Source organism: Neomonachus schauinslandi, chromosome 9 (assembly GCF_002201575.2).
Source record: "Neomonachus schauinslandi chromosome 9, ASM220157v2, whole genome shotgun sequence".
Lineage (NCBI taxonomy): Eukaryota > Metazoa > Chordata > Mammalia > Carnivora > Phocidae > Neomonachus > Neomonachus schauinslandi.
Window position 1 is genome coordinate 81,264,163 of NC_058411.1, and position 19,683 is coordinate 81,283,845.

The window sequence follows — 19,683 nt, forward strand, 5'->3', positions numbered from 1 at the left end:
TGGATTAAAAAGTTAATTTAATTCATGTAAAGTTTTAAAAAAATTGTTTAAAAAAATCTCTTTGTTTCTTTTTTTTTAAAGATTTTATTTATTTATTTGAGACAGAGAGAATGAGAGAGACAGAGAGCACATGAGAGGGGGGAGGGTCCGAGGGAGAAGCAGGCTCCCCGCCGAGCAGGGAGCCCGATGCGGGACTCGATCCCGGGACTCCAGGATCATGACCTGAGCCGAAGGCAGTCACTTAACCAACTGAGCCACCCAGGCGCCCAATCTCTTTGTTTCTATGGTGGTAGAGGTAATCTCCTTGATTTTGGGAAGGATTAGGTATTCCTTATCTGGCATCTGAGTTGATAATTAAAGATTTTACATAAAATTTTAATATTTTTCTCCTAGCTCCAAACCAGAACAGAGGACTCCAAAATCCAGTTCCTCAACAGATGCAAAGTAATTCCAGAATTACTATTTTTGATGAAAATGCTGATGAGGCTTCTAGAGCAGAGTTGTCTAAGCCTACAGTTCAGCCATGGATAGCACCCCCTGTGTCCAGGGCCAAAGAGAACGAGCTGCAGCCAGGCCCTTGGAACACAGGCAGGCCTTTGGAATACAGGGTAAGGACTCTCAGATCCAGTGTACTTGCCAACATAACAAAAACTTCAGATTTAGAGTAGAGGAGTGTTTTTAGCATCTCTTTTGATTCCTCCTGAATGATTAGGCCTGACCTGCATATACTTTGTCAGAATGTATAACTGTGGTAACTGTCATCTTCTTCTTCGTCGCCAGCCTCATGGTGGTACAGCTTCTGTGACCACTATACCCTCTCTGCTTCCCAGTTTTACTCCATATGTTGAAGAAACTGCACAACAGCCAGTGATGTGAGTTTGATTTCCTGATATTTTGAGGTGGGAATTATTAAGAGTGAGCAGGAGCACCTATTCTGGTTCCCAAAAGCATTTCCTTCTTTGTGGGGATGAAAGTAACCAAATTGTGTTTTTTAAATGTCTATGTTCTTTAGAGTATATTAGGGCCAAAAGACCATTTGATAATATTCTTATTAAGGAATAAACTTCGTAGCCTTATATTTACATTGTTTTAGTCAAAGATAATCACTTTGACTTAAGTGAGATGTTCTACCTTTGTTATTGACGGTAATTAGAAAATATGATAGTTTTTCCTTTTACCCTGCTCTTTCCTTCTGGATGTCTTTTTCTTTTTCTTCCTAACCCTTAGTATTTCTGTTATAAGAAAAAGAATGATAGGTGATACTTAGATCATCAGGCAGTGTGAGATCTACTCTAATACACACTGCAGAGCATATAATACTAGGGTCAGAGTCTGTGTCCCAGTGCAAGAGTTTTCTCATAACTAATCTATAACCCCTCATCACTATATGCTAGGTACTATAGGAATGCAAAAATAGATAAGATTTATAGCAAAAAATTCTGCCTGATATGAGTTCAACACAAGGGAGGATATTCTTTTTTTTTTTTTTTTTTTTAAAGATTTATTTATTTATTTATTTGACAGAGATACAGCGAGAGAGGGAACCCAAGCAGGGGGAGAGGGAGAGGGAGAAGCAGGCTTCCTGCTGAGCAGGGAGCCCAACACGGGGCTCGATCCCAGGACCCTGGGATCATGACCCGAGCCGAAGGCAGATGCCCAACGACTGAGCCACCCAGGCGCCCCAAGGGAGGATATTCTTAAGAAATTTCTATGAGGGGCATCTGGGTGGTACACTTGGTTGGGTGTCTGACTCTTGGTTTTGGGTCAGGTTGTGATCTCAGGGTCTTGGAATCGTCTGATGGAGACTGCTTGAGACTTTCCCCTGCTCCTCCCCCCTGCACTTGCTCTCTCAAGCAGATGAATAAATCTTTTAAAAAAAGAAGAAAAGAAAAAAATCCTATGAGCCTTTACAAAGGATTACTGGAAGAAATTGATAGCACACATTTGTGGATATTTAATTTTTCGAATGTTTCAAATCACCTATAGATAGAATTATGGCAAAATAAATATGGTATAGAAAATGTTGAACTTTATTTTTATTTGAACTCTTCTTCATGGCTGTCTTATTTGACCTGTCTGCAACATTTTCTTTAGTTTGTGTTTTTCTTAATGGTATGTTCCAGGGGCTCTTTATAAATTATATATACATGTTATTATAGATTAAGCTAATCAGCTAAAATCTTTAATAGGAGTTGTGAATATTTCCCCCTAATTTGTCACTTGTTTTTGATATTGTTTAGCAGTAACCACTAAAAATATATTTCTAATTCCTATATAGATTTAACAGTCTTTTTTATGGTTTCTGTGTCCCCATCATTCTTTGCTGGGATACTGCAAGCTACCTAATCTGTCTACTTCTAGTGTTACTCATCCCATTCATTCTTTAGGCTGTGACAGGTCTGCATTGCAAATCTGATTGTTTCATTTTCCTGATCAGAATCCCTTGCTAGGTCCCCATAACCTTTGGGATGAACCCAAAACTCCTTAAGATTAATTATAACACTGGTTCTTGATTTGGCCTCTGCTAACATCTCCAGTTTCCTTGTTTGTTTGTTTTTTAAGATTTTATTTCTTTATTTGAGAGAGAGAAAGCAAGAGACAGAGCATGAGCAGAGAGGGAAAGGCAGAGGGAGAGGGAGAAGCAGACTCCCCACTGAGCAGGGAGCCCGATGTGGGGCTCCGTCCCAGGACCCCAGGATCATGACCTGAGCTGAAGGCAGACGCTTAGCTGACTGAGCCACCCAGGCGCCCCTTAACATCTCCAGTTTCCTCCCCCTCATATAGTCAAACCAGACTGTTTGCAAGTTCCTGAACTTGTCTAGAGCAGCTACCCTTTGGACGTTTGGGTTGTTTTTACTTTTTGGCTAATTATGAATAATGCTTCTGTGAACATTTGTGTAAATGGTTTTTTTGTGGACATATGTTTTCATTTCCTATGAGTATATACCTCGGAAGGGAATTGCTGAGTCATATAGTAACTCCATGTTTAACATTTTCAGGAACTGTCAAACTGTTTTCCAAAGAGGTGGCACCATTTTCTGTTCCCAAATTGCCATAATGAATGAGGGTTCCAATTTCTCCACATCCTCACCAACACTTGTTCTTATTCACTTTCTTTTGGTTTTGTTTTTTTGGTTATTGCCATCCTATTGGGTGTGAAGTGGTATCTCACTGTGGTTTTGATTTGCATTTTTCTAATGATTAATGATGTTGAACATCTTTTCATGGGCTTATTAGCCATTTGTATTTCTTTGGAGAAGTGCCTATTCAAATTCTTTGCCTATTTTTCAACTGGATTATTTGTCTTTTATTTATTTTTTTATCGATTTTATTTGAGAGAGAGAGAGAGTGAGTGTGAGTGGGGGAGAGGGGCAGAGAGAGAGGGAGAAAATCCCAAGTGGACTCCACACTGATGTCTGAGCCTGATGCAGGGCTTGATCCCATGACCCTGAGATCATGCCCTGAGGTGAAATCAAGAGTTGGTCGCCCAACCCACTGAACCACCCAGGTGCCCCTGTCTTTTTGAATTGTAAGAATTTATATATTCCGAGTACAAGTCCCTTAGCAGATACACGGTTTGCAAATATTTTTTCCCATTCTGTCAGTTGTCTTTTCACTTTCTTTGTTTTTCTTTTCACTTTCTTGATGTTATCTTTTGAATCCCAAAAGGTTTAAAAATTTTCATGAAGTGTAATTTATTTTTTCTTTTGTTTCTTACATTTTTGGCGTTGTATCCAAGAAGGCTTTGCCTAATTCAAGGTCATGAAGATTTACTCCTGTGTTTTCTTCTGAAAGTTCTATAGTTCTAGCTCTTACATTTAGGTCTGTGATCCATTCTTAGCTAATGTTTGTGTGTGATATAAGGAAGGAGTCCTACTTCATTCTTCTGCATGTGGATATACAGTTGTTGCTTGAAAAAACTTCTTTCATCATTAGATGGTCTTGGTACTCTTCTTCTTCTTTTTTTTTTTCAGAGAGGGGTGGGGAGGGACAGAGGGAGAGAGAGAGAATCTCAAGCAGGCTCCACACCCAGTGCAGAGCCCGCTGCAGGGCTCAGTCTCACAACCCTGAGATCATGACCTGAGCCGAAATCAAGAGTCGGACGCTTAACTGACTGAGACACCCAGGTGCCACAAATGGTCTTGGTACTCTTGTTGAAAATCAGCTGACCATAATGTATGGGTTTATTTTTGAGACTTTTCTATTCCATTGATCTACATGTGTCCTTATGCCATAGCCTTGATTACTGTGGATTTGTGGTAACTTTTGAAATCTAGAAGTTTGAGTCTCCCCACTTAGTTCTTCTTTTTATTTTTTTTTTATTTATTTTTTTTTTTTTAAAGATTTTATTTATTTATTTGAGACAGAGAGAATGAGATACAGAGAGCACGAGAGGGAGGAGGGTCAGAGGGAGAAGCAGACTCCCTGCCGAGCAGGGAGCCCGATGCGGGACTCGATCCCGGGACTCCAGGATCATGACCTGAGCCGAAGGCAGTCACTTAACCAACTGAGCCACCCAGGCGCCCAGTTCTTCTTTTTAAAGATTGTTTTGACCATTCTGGTCCCCTTGCAATTCCATCTGAATTTTAGGATTGTTTTGGTAATTTCTGCAAAATAACTGCTGGGATTATGTTACAGATTGTGCTCTGAATTTGTTGATCAATGTAATGAATATTGCCATCTTGATACTATTAAATCTTCTGATCCATGGACATGAAATATCTTTTATTTATATCTTCTTTCATTTCTTACAACAGTGTTTCATAGTTTTCAGAATACAAGTTTTGCACTTTTTAAAAAAATGAATAGATGTTATTTTTTGAGCTATTTTAGGTATATAGAAAACTTGTACAGAAAGTACAGAGAGTTCCCATATACTTCCTCCTCCCCAACCCCATACACAGTTCTCCCTATTAATATCTTGCATCAGTGTGGTTCATTTGTTGTAATTGATACATTATTAACCAGTGTTCATAGTTTACATTAGGGTTCACTCCAATGTGTTTTACAGTTCTATGGGTTTTTCATGTGTCCATCATTACAGTGTCACATAAAATAGTTTCAGTGCCTTAAAACTTTACTCCGCCTGTTCATTTATTCTTCCCTCAAATCCCTGGCAATCATTGATCTTTATATTGTCTTTACAATTCTGCCTTTTCCAGAAGTCGTATAGTTGGAAATAAACAGTATGGAAGCTTTTCAGACTGGCTTTTCTCAGTAATATGCATTTAAGGTTTCTTCATGTCTTTTTTGAGGCTAAGAGCTCATTTATTTTTAGTACTGAATGATATTCCATTGTGTGGATGTTTATCCATTTATGGGAGGACATCTTGGTTGCTTCCAATTTTGGCAATTATGAATAAAGTTGCTATAAACCCTTGTGTGCAGGGTTTTATGTGGACATAAGTTTTCAACTCATATAGCTGGATTCTATCATAAGACTCAGTTTTGTAAGAAAGTGCCAAACTCTTCCAAAGTGGCTGTACCATTTTGCATTCATTCATATCTCCACATCCTTGGCAATACTTGGTGTTGTCAATAGTTTAGATTTAAACCATTCTAATAGTTGTGTAGTGGTATCTCATTATTTTAATTGTAATTTCTTGATAACATATGATATTGAATATCTTTTATATGTTTATTTGCCTTCTGTATATCTTCTTTGTGTCTGTCTATTCACACTTCTTTTTAAAAAATTTATTCTGAAGTACTTCATTCTTTTTGGTGCTTCTGTAAATAGTAATGTTTTCTTAATTTCCTTTTCCGTTCATTGCAAGTGTATAAAATACAGTTGATTTTCATATATTGATTTTATATCCTACTTCTTTGGTGAACTCATTATTAGCCCTAGTAGTTTTTATAGATTCTTAGGATTTTCTATATATAACATCATGTCATCTGCAAGTAGAGATCATTTTACTTCTTTTCCCACTTGGATGTCTTGTTTCTTTTTTTATGCTTTGTTTCTTTTTTTTTTTCTGATTGCCCTGGCTAGAAATTCCAGGACAGTTTTGAATAGAAGTGGCAAGAATGGACATTCTTATCTTGTTCCTGATCTTAGAGGAGAAGCATTCAGTCTTTTATCATTAAGTATGATGTTTGTGTGGGTTTTTTGTAGATGTCCTTTATCAGGTTGAACAAGTTGAGGAAGCATTTTAGGTATGTAGATGTTTAGACCCTATCATTAAAGGTTCTGATTTAGTGATCTGGGGTAAGGATGAGATGTCTGGTTTTTTTGTTTTGTTTTGTTTTTTAAGATTTTATTTATTTGTTTATTTAAAGAAAGCATGAGCAGGGGGAGAGGCAAAGGGAGAGGGGGAGAGAGAGAGAATCTCAAGCAGACTCTGCACTGAGCGCAGAGTCTAACGGGCTCCATCTCAGGACCCTGAGATCATGACCTGAGCCATAATCAAGAGTCGGATGCTTAACTGACTTAACTAGGTACCCCGGGACCAGATATCTTTAGTTGTAAAAAGGCACATATAAATAAAATAAAAGGTATATAAGTAATTCTGTCCATAGCCAGGATTGAGAATATCTGCCCTGTTTTCATTGAAGTACTTCATGCTTCATTCTTTTCAAACCTGTATTATCACTTCCATTCTTCCCCCTCAGCTGAGAACCTTGAACTTGTCACATTGTCAATTCCCTAAATGTTGTATTCCTAACTCAAATTATTTTTGGTGATAAACAGTAGCAAATAGGCTATATTGCATGGGTTAATTTTCTTTCATACACTGGGTTTGATTAAGATATGATATTCAGATTTATTTTACCTATAAGGAATATAAGCTATCTGATGACCCTAACTTATGGCTAATTTCATTCTTCATCATAACAGAGTAGTACTCAGAACATAATTGTTGATAATCCATGTAAATTATTTTTTAGCCTCTTTTCTCAATCTTCTTTATTTTTTGAAATCAATTATACATAGTCTTGCTACTGACATTGTCCCTGTGTTCTGTCAAAACATGTAAGAAATAACTCATTTGACCTATATGGTGAATAATAATTATTTTGCTTCTTTAGGACACCATGTAAAATTGAACCTAGTATAAACCACATTCTAAGCACAAGGAAGCCTGGAAAGGAAGAAGGAGATCCTCTGCAAAGAGTTCAAAGCCATCAGCAAGAGTCTCAGGAGAAGAAAGAGAAGATGATGTATTGTAAGGAAAAGATTTATGCCGGAGTCGGGGAGTTTTCCTTTGAAGAGATCCGGGCTGAAGTTTTCCGGAAGAAATTAAAAGAGCGAAGGGAAGGTATGTATATTGATCTAGTTCACAGCAAAATTTCTTGGGAATTGTAATCTTCGTCACTGCCCATTATTTTCTCAAGCATTCCCTCTATTACAGTGAAGCAGCTCTGATCATGGTCACCAGAAACCTCCTTTTCGCCAAATCCAGTGGCCATTTATCAGTCTTGATCTTTTTTGACCTCTTGGCTTCATTTGACACAATTGATGAAATGCTTGTTTATGAAATGCTTCTCTTGGCTTTTTCCTTGGTGCATATTATCCCTCTCAATTTCCTTCACTGCTATTCCTGAGGCCCAGGATAGAGTCTTGGAATATTCCAATCACAACTATCACTAGGTAATGGATTAAATACTCTTTACAAGCTGGGGACTCTCAAATTTATATCTCTATCCCTGACATTTCACCTGAACTCCAGACTCCTATTTAGTTACCTATATCTATTGGCTATTCCGACAGACATTTTAAACTCAACATAGCCAGAACAGAATTACTGATTTCTGCCAAAAACCACACCCCAACACATACCACAGGCTTACCCATTTCAGTAAAAGGGAACACCATGCACCCAGTTGGTTCAAGCCAAAAAAACCCATAAGTCATCTCTGATCCCTCTTTCTGTACCATTCTCCCACATCTAAATGAATAAGCCTATGAACTGTACCACCAAAAAATTTCCCAGATCTTTCATTTATCACCATTCTCATTATTAATCCAAACTGCCATCTTTTAGGTAGACTACTGCAGCTAGACTTTCTGCAAACTTCAGTCTGGCCTTACTACAGTCCATTTTGCTCATAGCAGATGATCTTTATAAAAAGTCCAGGTCCTATCATTACTTTACTTAAAATTCTTCAGTGTTTTCTCATTGTCTTATCATGCAGTACGAACTCTACCCACCCATGACTTGGCTCCTGCCTACCTCTCCAACCTCATGTTTTACTTTTCTCCCTCTTACTTTGCTACAGTCATACTGGCCTTCTCTGCAACTCACTCTTGAGCACAGTGACTTTGTTCCTGCATTAAAGCCTTTGTGCCAGCTCTGGTCTAGAATCTTTCCCCAGATCTTTATATGACTGGCTCCTTGTCATTCGGGTTACAACCTTATGAATGTCCCTCTCTTAAAATGATCTTCCCTGCTCACCTGTCTTAAGTAGCTCTTGACCTCCGTCCTCCTACTCAGTCACACATTCTCACATCACCTATTTTATTTTATTTATTTATTTGAGATAGAGAGTGAGAGCAAGAGCTGGGAGACAGAGGGGGAGGGAGAAGCGGCTCCCCGCAGAGCAGGGAGCCCGATGCGGGGCTCCATCCCAGGACGCTGGGACCATGACCTGAGCCGACGGCAGATGCTCAATCGACTGAGCCACCCAGGCGCCCCACCTATTTTATTTTTAACACTGATTTTCTTATTAATTTGTGTGTGTGTCTTCCCCAAATTGAATGTTAGTGTCACATGACTAAGGACTTTGTATTATGCACCACTGACATGTAAATGCTCCAAATTGTTCTTGGCCCATCATAGATATTCTGGTTCTTATTGATTAAATAAATGAAAGAATAGAGACCCAGACCTCAAGTAGAGGACTTTGCTCCATTTATATTATTCTCATCTGTAATATTAGCATGTATGTTGAAGCCATGAGCTCCAAAGACAGTTTTTGACAGAATAAGTTGCTATAAGGAGTAATGCATTAGCCAACCTTACTGTTTCTAGCTGAGCTACTGACCAGTGCGGAGAAGAGAGCAGAAATGCAGAAACAGATTGAAGAGATGGAGAAGAAGCTGAAAGAAATTCAAACTACTCAGCGAGAAAGAATGGGTGATCAGGTCGTTTCTCTCTCTCGTTTTGTTTTGTTTTGTTTTTTTAAGATTTATTTATTTATTTTAGAGGGAGAGTGTGTGTAAGCAGGGAGAAGGGCAGAGGGTGTCATGCAGGGCTCCATCTCACACCCTGAGATCATGACCTGAGCTGAAACCAAGAGTCACATGCTTAACCGTGCCACCCAGATGCCCCCATTTCTCTTTTTTTAATACAGAAAACTATACTTATTGAAACAAATTTAAACAATATAAAAGCATAGAAGATAAAAATCCTCCCAACCCCCATTCAGAGTTTCTGGTAGTTTCATAGCTATTAGTGGCAACAAAGTCCAGCAGGAAAGTAATTTAACAAGTGACCTCAAATGGAACTTGTGTCACTAGAAGTGATGCAATTTATTGACTTCTTAGTTAGACTCTAAAGCATTGTTTTATAACTTCTGGACTTTAGCTTTTTATTCTAGTCATGTTGCATTGAAATGGGGTCACCCAAAGAAATTTGGTATATGCTTGGCACTGCTCAGTTGAGTACAACAGAAACGGTTTATCCTAGGAATGTAAATTATTAGAAAGAACTTTTATAGCATAGATATTTTATATGGTTAGTGGGTATCTAGGCGAAGAGTATAGTAAACCTAATTTTGGAACTAAAGCTTGAAAATAGGTAGGATTTTTTAGATAGGAGGGACACATTGATTTTGTTTCTTTAATGCAAATAGCAAGAAGAGAAGATGCCTACAAAGGAGACAGCTGAACTGCAAATTGCTTCAGAGTCTCAGGAAATACCAGGAATGGCTCTATCCAATTCTGTTTGTCCAGTAAACTCTTGTGCCAGGTAGGACTGCATTGGTGGGAGGGATGATTCTTATAGGAGGGCACTTAAAACCAACCTTTGACTCTAATGACTTGAAGTCTTTTATAATATTAAGACAATGTTTGCAAGTCTCTGTCACAACATAAGCTCTGATACTGATGAGGTAAGACAGGGTACTGACATTTTTCTGTTAAAAAAAATACATGTTTCTTACAGAAACAATCAAATATAATTTTTAAATTAAAAACAAATTTTTTTAAAGTAGTCTTCACGCCCAGCATGGAGCCCAACATGGGGCTTGAACTCACGACCCTGAGATTAAGACCAGAACCGAGATCAAGAGTCAGAGGCTTAACCGACTGAGCCACCCAGTCACTCCTCAAATATAATTTTTTAAAGATAAAACCACCCATTTTTACCACCAAGTGATTACTGTTATTAACATATGTATATCCTTATGTGTTCTGTTTTTTGTTTTATTTGATAAAAATGAGAGTTTGCCATCGCTTATACTGTTAATGTTATAACATCTATTATCAAATATTCTTATATAACAATTTTAATGACTGAAGGTTCGATCTTCTTAAAGAATTTGGATTGACTACTAGAATTTTTTTTATCTAGAGTGAAGAAGATTATATTTAATGAAAAAGCCTCTTGGACTTATAAGAGTTAAATAATTCTTTTTGAGGGTACTTCGGACATATTTTAAAACAAGTTTCTTTACAGGGAGACTTCACTTGCAGAAAACTTTTGGCAAGAACCTCATTCTAAAGGTGAGTTATATTTGACAATGTCATGAAAAACTTACCAGTAACAAACACATTATGTAATATGTGGTAAATATTTTTCTTAATTATGGTAAAGGGAGTTGTAAGAAGACAGAGGGGAACTAAGATCTTATCGTATCTTTGAATCATGGAATTCAGTTAAGCATATGATTTGAGATAGGATAGGCATTTAAAAGAGTGTTTTTGTAAGATTCCTCAGTGCTTTGAAATGTTTAGTTTAAATGTAGATTTAAATTTATGTTAACTACCAAATACTATCTTCCACCTTAGCAGTGTACACTGAGCTAAACCTATCAGTAATATCCAGCAGCCAAGAAAGTAGTTTTTCAGAAGAAAGAAAAAATGTCTAAAACTAAAGCTATTTAGGGGCACCTGGGTGGCTCAGACTGTTAAGCATCTGCCTGCAGCTCAGGTCATGATCCCAGGGTCCTGGGATCGAGCCCCGCATCGGGCTCCTCGCTCCGCGGGGAGCCTGCTTCTCCCACTGCCACCCCCCCGCTTGTGCCCTCTCTCTCTCTCTCTCTCTCAAATAAAATAAGTAAAATAAAATAAAATCTTAAAAAAAGAACAAAACTAGAGGTATTTATACTCAAATTTATTCTTTTTTTTTTTAATATTTTATTTATTTGACAGAGAGAGCAAGCAGAGGGAGTGGCAGGCAGAGGGAGAGGGAGAAGCAGGCTCCCCAGCTCCCCATGGAGCAGGGAGCCCAATGCAGGGCTCGATCCTAGGATCCTGGGATCATGACCTGAGCTGAAGGCAGACGCCTAACCAACTGAGCCACCCAGGCGCCCCAAATTTATTCTCTTCATTTAAAAATACGTTAAAAATGGTAAAGACATGAATATCTACCTAGTAGTAGTTGAAAACAAATTAAATAGAATCTGATTAAACCTCTAACTCTAACCACCAATTTATAGGAAATACAAAGCATGGAGGAACACGTTAAACAACATAGGAAGATGTAATTGGCAAAAAATCCAGCATTATGGGGCAAACAACCTAGTTTCTTCAACAGAAAGTTACTAAAACAACAACAAACCCTATAGAATCAAAGTGATTTAGGAGGTATTTCAACCAGTCACAGTATATGAATCTGCATTCCCAATTCAAACTTTCTAAATAATTTTGGTAAAATGTGAGTCTTCTGATTAGATATATGATACTCAGAAATTATTAATCCTATAGGTATGGTTATGTTTTGAGATTATGCTTTTTTGAACGAGTCTCTCTCTTTTAGAATTACATCCTGAAGTATTTACAAATGAAATGATATGATGTCTTAGATTTGCTTTAAGATAATTCAGAGTTGGGTTGGGTTTGGAAAGTAGTGGTAGTGGTGGGGAATAAAGAAAGATGAGACACAATCATCCATGTTTAGATAACTTATTAAATGATGTCTACTTTTATATGTTTGAAATTGTTCATTATAAAGAACAGGTTACCTTTCTGCTTCCAAACAGCACAAAATATTAATTGACCTAGATGTCTTGAAAAATAGGCATTTACTCTTAAGAGCATAAATCTGTTCTCTTTTTCTATAGGTCCCAGTATGCCTTTCTCCATTTTTGATGAGTTTCTTCTTTCAGACAAAAAAAATACCAGGTTTGAAGTTTTTTGTTTTGTTTTGATACTTAAAAGTCTTCTATTATTATAAATGAGGATGCAATAAGGGTTACTGTTATCTATGTGAACAGACAAATAAGTGGGGTATGTTTTTTTCCAGTCATCCTGCAGATCCCCCACGGGTTTTAGCCCAACGAAGACCCTTTGCAATTCTCAAAACTTCAGAAAGCATCAACTCAAATGAGGATGTGTCTCCAGATGTTTGTGTAAGGAACAGTATTCCTAAGTTAATATAAGCAGACTGATGAATTGTTTCATTCAATTCTCATAAAGTTAGGGTTAAAATTAAAATCACTGGCTTGGGGCGCCTGGGTGGTTCAGTCAGTTAAGCGTCTGCCTTTGGCTCGGGTCATGATCCCAGAGTCCTGGGATTGAGTCCCGCTTTGGCCTCTCTGCTCGGCGGGGAGTCTGCTTCTCCCTCTGCCTGTCACTCTGCCTAGTTGGGCGCGCACTCTCTCTGTCAAATAAATAAATAAAATCTTTAAATAAATAAATAAAAATAAAAACACTGGCTTAAAATTTAAGCACATGAAAAGATGCTTAATGTCATTATTCATTAGAGAATGTAGATCCACAACCATAGTGAGATACTACTTCACATGCACTGTGATGGCTATAATCAAAGAAAATAACAAGTGTTGGTGAGGATGTGGAGAAATTAGAACCCTCATACAGTGCTGGTAGGATTATAAAATGGTGCAGCCACTTTGGAAAACAGTTTGGTAGTCTCTCAAAATGTTAAACATAGAGTTACCATATGTATGACCTAGCAATTCTCTCCTAGCTATATATCCAAGACAATTAAAAACATGTTTACATTTTTAAAAATACTGTACATGAATGATCACAGCAACATTATTTATAATAGCCAAAATATACTAGCATATATGCTATAATTTTACTTGTTATAAAACCTCTTATTTAATTATTATTATTAATATTTTTTTAAGTAGGCTCCACATGCAACACGGAGCTTGAACTCATGACCCCAAGACCAAGAGTCACGTGCTCCACCAACTGAGCCAGCCAAATGGCCCTAAAACCCCTTTTTTAAGTATATGCGCTTAAATGTATGCATGTAACCTACCAGGTATGTATGGTAGCAACCGTTGCCTCTGGGGAATAGTAATTGGAGGGGAGATGAGGGTCAAGTGCCAGAGGGAGACTTTTTCACTATATATCCTTTTCAACTAGTTGACTTTTTAAACCATATACATGTATTACTTTGTTTTTTGTTTTTTGTTTTTTTTTTAAGATTTTATTTTATTTTATTTTGACAGAGAGAGACCCAGCGAGAGAGGGAACACAAGCAGGGAGAATGGGAGAGGGAGAAGCAGGCTCCCCACAGAGCAGGGAGCCCAATGCGGGATTTGATCCCAGGACTCTGGGATCATGACCTGAGCCGAAGGCAGACACTTAACGACTGAGCCACCCAGGCGCCCCAACATGTATTACTTTGAAAGACGAAGGGGTGGCTGATTCAGTTAAGTGTCTGACTCCTGATTTCAGCTGAGGTCATGATCTCGGGATCCTGGGATGGAGCCTCCTGTGTCAGGCTCCACGTTCATCCAGGGAGTGTGCTTGAGATTCTCTCTCCCTTTGTCCCTTCCCCTGCTTGCACATACACGGTCTCTAAAATAAATAAATAAATCTTTGAAAGACAAAGGAATATTTTTAAAATTTTCCTTTTTTTTATACTTTGTATTCCATATTTTCTTTTTTTTTTTTTTTTTAAAGATTTTATTTATTTATTTGACAGAGAGAGACACAGCGAGAGAGGGAACACAAGCAGGGGGAGTGGGAGAGGGAGAAGCAGGCTCCCCGCAGAGCATCGGGAGCCTGATGCGGGACTCGATCCCAGGACCCTGGGATCATGACCTGAGCTGAAGGCAGTCGCTTAACCAACTGAGCCACCCAGGCGCCCATCTATTCCATATTTTCTACTGTGACTGTGAATTATCTTTAAGAAATAAAATAAAAATTCAATATTTGGTGTAGAAGAAAACTTAAAAGCCAGGAGGATAGCAGATTATCAGAACATTTTCTAGGTCAAAACCAGAAGAAAAATATTATTCCTCTAGTTCTTAGGTGAAATTGGTTGGGCAAAAAATCATTATCCAGTATTTTTCCTTTGGAGAATCCTCACAGTATATTTTTTTGATAATACATAGTTTGCTATTTTCATGATATAAAACTTTTTTCCTCAGATATTATGATGTGCTTTTTAAAATTATCTTTCCTAGAGATTCTAATATGCTACTTCTGTACCCTATGTTGAAAATCACTTATCTAATGTTTGTCTCTCTGAGTAAAAAAGGTAGGTCCTCCATATTCTCACTGAAATATTTCAGCTAAACTTTATGTGTTTTTTATTTCAGGATGAATTTACAGGAATTGAGCCCTTGAGTGAGGATGCTATTATCACAGGTTTCAGGAATGTAACTATATGTCCTAACCCAGAAGACACTTGTGACTTCGCCAGAGCAGCTCGTTTTGTATCCACTCCTTTTCATGAGATAGTGTCCTTGAAGGATCTCCCTTCTGATCCTGAGAGACTGCTGCAGGAGGAGGATCTAGATGTGAAGATCTCTGAGGACCAGCAGACTGCTTGTGGCACCATCTACAATCCAACTCTCAGCGTCAAGAAGCTCAGGTGATTGTAGGTTGCACAAACCAGATTGTTTGAGTGATCTCTTATTCTGTGTGTGCTTGTCAGAGCGATCATTTATCAGGTTCTCACTACCTGCCAGGTACCGTGCTAAGTGCTTTACATGACAGTAGGACTCCCCCTGATAAAGTGGTGGTGGGATTTGGTAATTGATTTGAGTATGAGGGTTAGAAGAAGTAAATTTGGATGGTTATGAGACTGAGAGCCCCCAGAGGATTCTGGTGTCTTTGAGAAAACTTGGCAAAGTATACCTGATGGGGAGACAGGGGGCATTTTATTTTTCCTTTAATATTAAATTTTAAATAATGGTAAAATAGCTTGATACTAATTTCAGATAGGCAACTAGAAGTGTACTTTTTTTTTTTTTTTAAGATTTTATTTATTTGAGAGAGAGAGAGAGAACATTAGCTTGGGGCAGAGGGGCGGGGTGGGGCAGAGGGAGAAGCAGAGTCCCTGCTAAGCAGGGAGCCGGATGTGGGACTCGATCCCACGACTCTGGGATCATGACCTGAGCTGAAGGCAGAAGCTTAACCCACTGAGCCACCCAGGTGCCCAGAAGTGTACGTTTTTAAAGTATCTTTTAGGGGCGCTTGGGTGGCTCAGTCAGTTAAGTATCCGACTCTTGATTTCAGCTCAGGTTATGATCTCAGGGTCATGAGATCAGGCCCTGGGTCAGGCTCCATGCTTAGCGTGGAGTCTGCTGAGATTATCCCTCTGCCTGTGCCCCTCCCCCTGCTCTCTCTCGCTCGCTCTCTCTCTCTCAAAAATAAATAAATAAATAGATGGATAAAATCTTTATTTTTTTTAAAGAGTTTACTTATTTATTTGACAGAGAGAGAGACAATGAGAGAGGGAACACAAGCAAGGGGAGTGAGAGAGGGAGAAGCAGGCTTCCCGCTGAGCAGGGAGCCCAATGCAGGGCTCAATACCAGGACCCTGAGATCATGACCTGAGTCGAAGGCAGACGCTTAATGGCTGAGCCACCCAGGTGCCCCTAAATAAAATCTTTAAAAAAAAATAAAGTCTCTTTTAATGGAGAGGTGGAAATGAATAAAGAATGGTATGAAGGAATCGCATAGAATCTGTATATTTAAAAGTTGGCTAAATGAATGTTGGTTTTAGGAATATTCTTTAATTTGCCAATTTGTGCTTTTAAAACTGCATTTTCAAATTTTTGTCCAATAAACTTTTTATCACATTTGCTTAGCATGTATTCACCTTGAGTGATTTGGGTTTCCCTTTTTCTTTCTTGATCTTTTCTTATTAAAGAGTAAAATGTCTAGAGAAAGGATAAACAAGAAAAAAGTTAGTATCTTAGTCAATGTTTCTCAGTAGTTTAGAATAGATGTAGATTAGGCATTTGCTATAGATTAGGTAAATAAAGCATAAATTTAGAAAATCTAATGCTGAGCATTGCCTGTCAACCAGAGTAGATAAATTCTGATTATGAATCTATATCTGTTTCAGGAAGATAATAGACTTTGAAAATTAGACTAATGAATATCAAATAAAATAAAATAACAAAGATAAAGTGATATCTGTTATCCCTATGAGGACTGACTTATTTGTGGTTCTTTCAGCCCAATTATTGAAGACAGCCGCGAAGCCACACACTCCTCTGGGCTCTCAGGGTCTTCTGCCTCAGTTACAAGTTCCTCCTCCATCAGATGTCTTCAAATTCCTGAGAAACTGGAGCTTACTAATGAGACTGCAGGTAGCTTCATACATACCACTTGTAAGCAAACCTCTACCTCCATGTCTACTGAACACTTATTTATCTCAGCAAACTGAGCTATGTGGTTTTTTTCTCTAGAAAAGTTCCCATAAATTGTGCAATTTCTAGAATGAATCAGTATTAACTGAACACCATAAAGACCTGAAGTAGATGAGTTTTGTTAGGTTAGCTGTGTTGATTGTGCAGTCTTGTGTTTTTTCTTCTCCTCTGTTTATAACACCCATTTTAGGTTTGGGGGGTGATGGGGTTTTTTAACTTTTTTTTCCCCCCAGACAACCCTACTCAGTCACCCTGGTGTCCACAGTATCGCAGACAACTACTAAAATCTCTAATGGAGCTGAGGGCCTCTGCAGAGTTTTTTATAGAAGATAGACCAATGCCTAAGTTGGAAATAGAAAAGGAAATTGAATTGGGTAAGTATCATTGAACGAATGGGTTTTTTTTTTGTGTGACACTATACAAGTAAGTGATTATTTGTACTTGAGCTTGTTGCTTGAGCACAGTAAGTATTTTTAGATTAGAAGAAACAGCATTACAGGGTCACCTGGCTGGCTCAATCAGTAGAGCATGCAACTCTTGATCTCAGGGTCGTAAGTTCGAGCCCCACATTGGGGGTAGAGTTTACTTAATTAAAACAAAACAAAAAAACTCATGTAAAAAGACAAATGAAAAAGAAACAGATTATAGAGGTTGACACATTGATAAGTTCATGTCCCGGTAACAATATGGAGTCTGTCTTCCCCTCTTTCAACTTTTAACAACTGATTTTGAAAAGTGTTCTAACTGACTGCTCACTGGCAGATATAAAGTACCTTTAGCCCTTAAACCAGGAGGTAAAAGCTAAAGGGCTGTACATATTCACAGTGATTTTTAAATGGAATCAAACCTTCTCAACAGGTAATGAAGATTATTGCATTAAACAAGAATACCTAATATGTGAAGATTACAGATTATTCTGGGTGACACCAAGAAACTCTGCAGAGTTAACCATAATAAAGGTGGGACTGATTCTTTGTCATTTGAGTTACCTTTTAAAAAAATAATGTGGGTTGAAGCAGTAACTATGGTCCCATGGTACCATCAAATCCTTTGAATAGTCCATAAGTTTCTTGATAGAAAAGTCGGTGAGACATCAAAAAATTACTCAGCATTATGTGCCAGGATCAGATATCAAAAAGGAGAGGCAATCATGTAAATCTCTTAATATGTCCAAACATACTAAATATTCTATTAATTCTATCTTTTTCAGGAAATATCCTGAAATTTTCTGGCCTGCTCCAATCTGGACAGATTACATTCTGGGGGACACACACACACACACACACACCTTTTGACATTTCCATTCACCATTATCCTAGGGAATCACATTACCTCTTTCTTATGTTAGACGCCCAGTAATATTGGCTCCCATTTTTATTTCTTTTTGGTTTAAGCCCTCATATTTTAGTAGCCTCCCGGGAAAGGATGCATAGGATATACATTTTTTTGAAACCTTTCATGTCAGAAAATTTTTTATTCCACATCTTTACTTGATTGGTAGTTTGGCTGGATATTAGAATTCTAGGTTCAAAACTTTTTTCCCTTGGAATTTTGAAGATAAGGTTGATTATCTTTTGGCTTGTGGCCTTTCTTTTTAAAGTCTTTTGCCATTTTTTGTGTAAGACTATTTTTCCCTCTCCCTGAATCCTTGTAGAATCTTCTTCTGTTTATCCCCAGAATTGTCCCCAGTATTCTGAAATTCCACAAATACATGTTTTGGTAAAAATCTATTATTGCCCATATGCTAGACACTGGATGGCCATTTCAATGTGGAAACTCCTTCAGTTTTGAGAAATTTTCTTCAAAGAATATATTATTTCTTCTTTTCAGTCTTCTGTTCTCTCCTTCTAGAATTCCTTTTATTAGGATATGGGGTATCTTAGAGATCCTTTAAAAATCTTATCTTTTTTTCTCCTTTTCTCTTTGTCTTTTTGCTTTACTTTCTGGAATGTTTTGTCAGCTTTATTTCCAGACTTATTATTGGGTTTTTCATTTCTTTTGTCATGCATTTGATTTGCCAGAGCTCTTTTTTATTCTCAGAATTTTCTTCTTTAAAACATTCTGCACTTCATTTCAAAGACGGAATATTCTTTCTCTGCGTGCATTTACGATGCTTTAAACTTTTTTCTCCCTGCATCATCTGTTTCCTTTTGTCTGTTTTGAGCTCTGTCTTTCATATTAGAGGCTTTCTTCAAGTCTTGGACTCTATATTCATATTTAAGTGTGGGACTCTAAAAGCTAATTGAAAGCTCTGTGTATACAGGACCTGGACAGCTGTTGGGCCTCACTGTAAGAAGATCTTGCTTAGCCATTCAATAAAAGGCCTCAATCTTTGAGGTCTTTTCTTTTGAGCTGATCAGATCCTTCAGAGAAAACTTCTAATATCCTTTCTGGAGCAAATAATCCTGGTTGCTAGCTTCTTGGAAGCTAAGTGGGAAAATTAGTCTGGAGAGTGGAGGGCGGACAGGTGCATCTTAACATTTGATGTATAAACTCCCCCCAACCCCCGTTAACAGTGCCTGGTGACCTCTAGCCCAGAGCCCTTCAGCTTTATACTTTCTAGGGATAGACTTCTGGTCTTCTAGAATGGAGGAGAGGCAGGGGAATCTGGGGTTTAACTTCCTCCTAATACAGTTCAACCACTCCTGTGGTAGCCCCACCTCCACCCTTCTGTAGGTAATTGGTGCCATCAGTTTTATACTGTGGGAAGATGGTCCTGTACTGTAAAGTTGGTTGCCCTCAGCTTTCTCTACTGCTAGAATCAGCTTTCCTTGGGTCAGCTAAGTGGATTGTTACCTCTTACTGTTCCCTTTCCAGCTTCCAGAATTTGCTGCTGCTGTGTTTTTTATTATAGATTTATGACTTTTAAAACATTCCTTTACTATTATTTCTGTTGGGGTATCATAAAGGCTGGAGGGAATGTTTTCAACC

At 38.1% G+C, this 19,683-nt stretch overlaps 1 protein-coding gene across 1 annotated transcript in view; it reads left to right on the forward strand.

The window, feature by feature from the left end:
• Positions 1 to 19,683, forward strand: part of BUB1B (BUB1 mitotic checkpoint serine/threonine kinase B) — a 50,606-nt gene that overhangs the window by 23,720 nt on the left and 7,203 nt on the right. The window contains exons 7-18 of the mRNA XM_044917969.1: positions 394 to 608; positions 781 to 872; positions 7,033 to 7,262; positions 8,976 to 9,088; positions 9,799 to 9,914; positions 10,623 to 10,669; positions 12,229 to 12,289; positions 12,411 to 12,516; positions 14,689 to 14,963; positions 16,559 to 16,692; positions 16,986 to 17,126; positions 17,611 to 17,711. Coding sequence (XP_044773904.1) covers positions 394 to 608; positions 781 to 872; positions 7,033 to 7,262; positions 8,976 to 9,088; positions 9,799 to 9,914; positions 10,623 to 10,669; positions 12,229 to 12,289; positions 12,411 to 12,516; positions 14,689 to 14,963; positions 16,559 to 16,692; positions 16,986 to 17,126; positions 17,611 to 17,711 — 1,631 coding nt within the window. The remainder of the gene's footprint in view (positions 1 to 393; positions 609 to 780; positions 873 to 7,032; positions 7,263 to 8,975; positions 9,089 to 9,798; positions 9,915 to 10,622; positions 10,670 to 12,228; positions 12,290 to 12,410; positions 12,517 to 14,688; positions 14,964 to 16,558; positions 16,693 to 16,985; positions 17,127 to 17,610; positions 17,712 to 19,683) is intronic.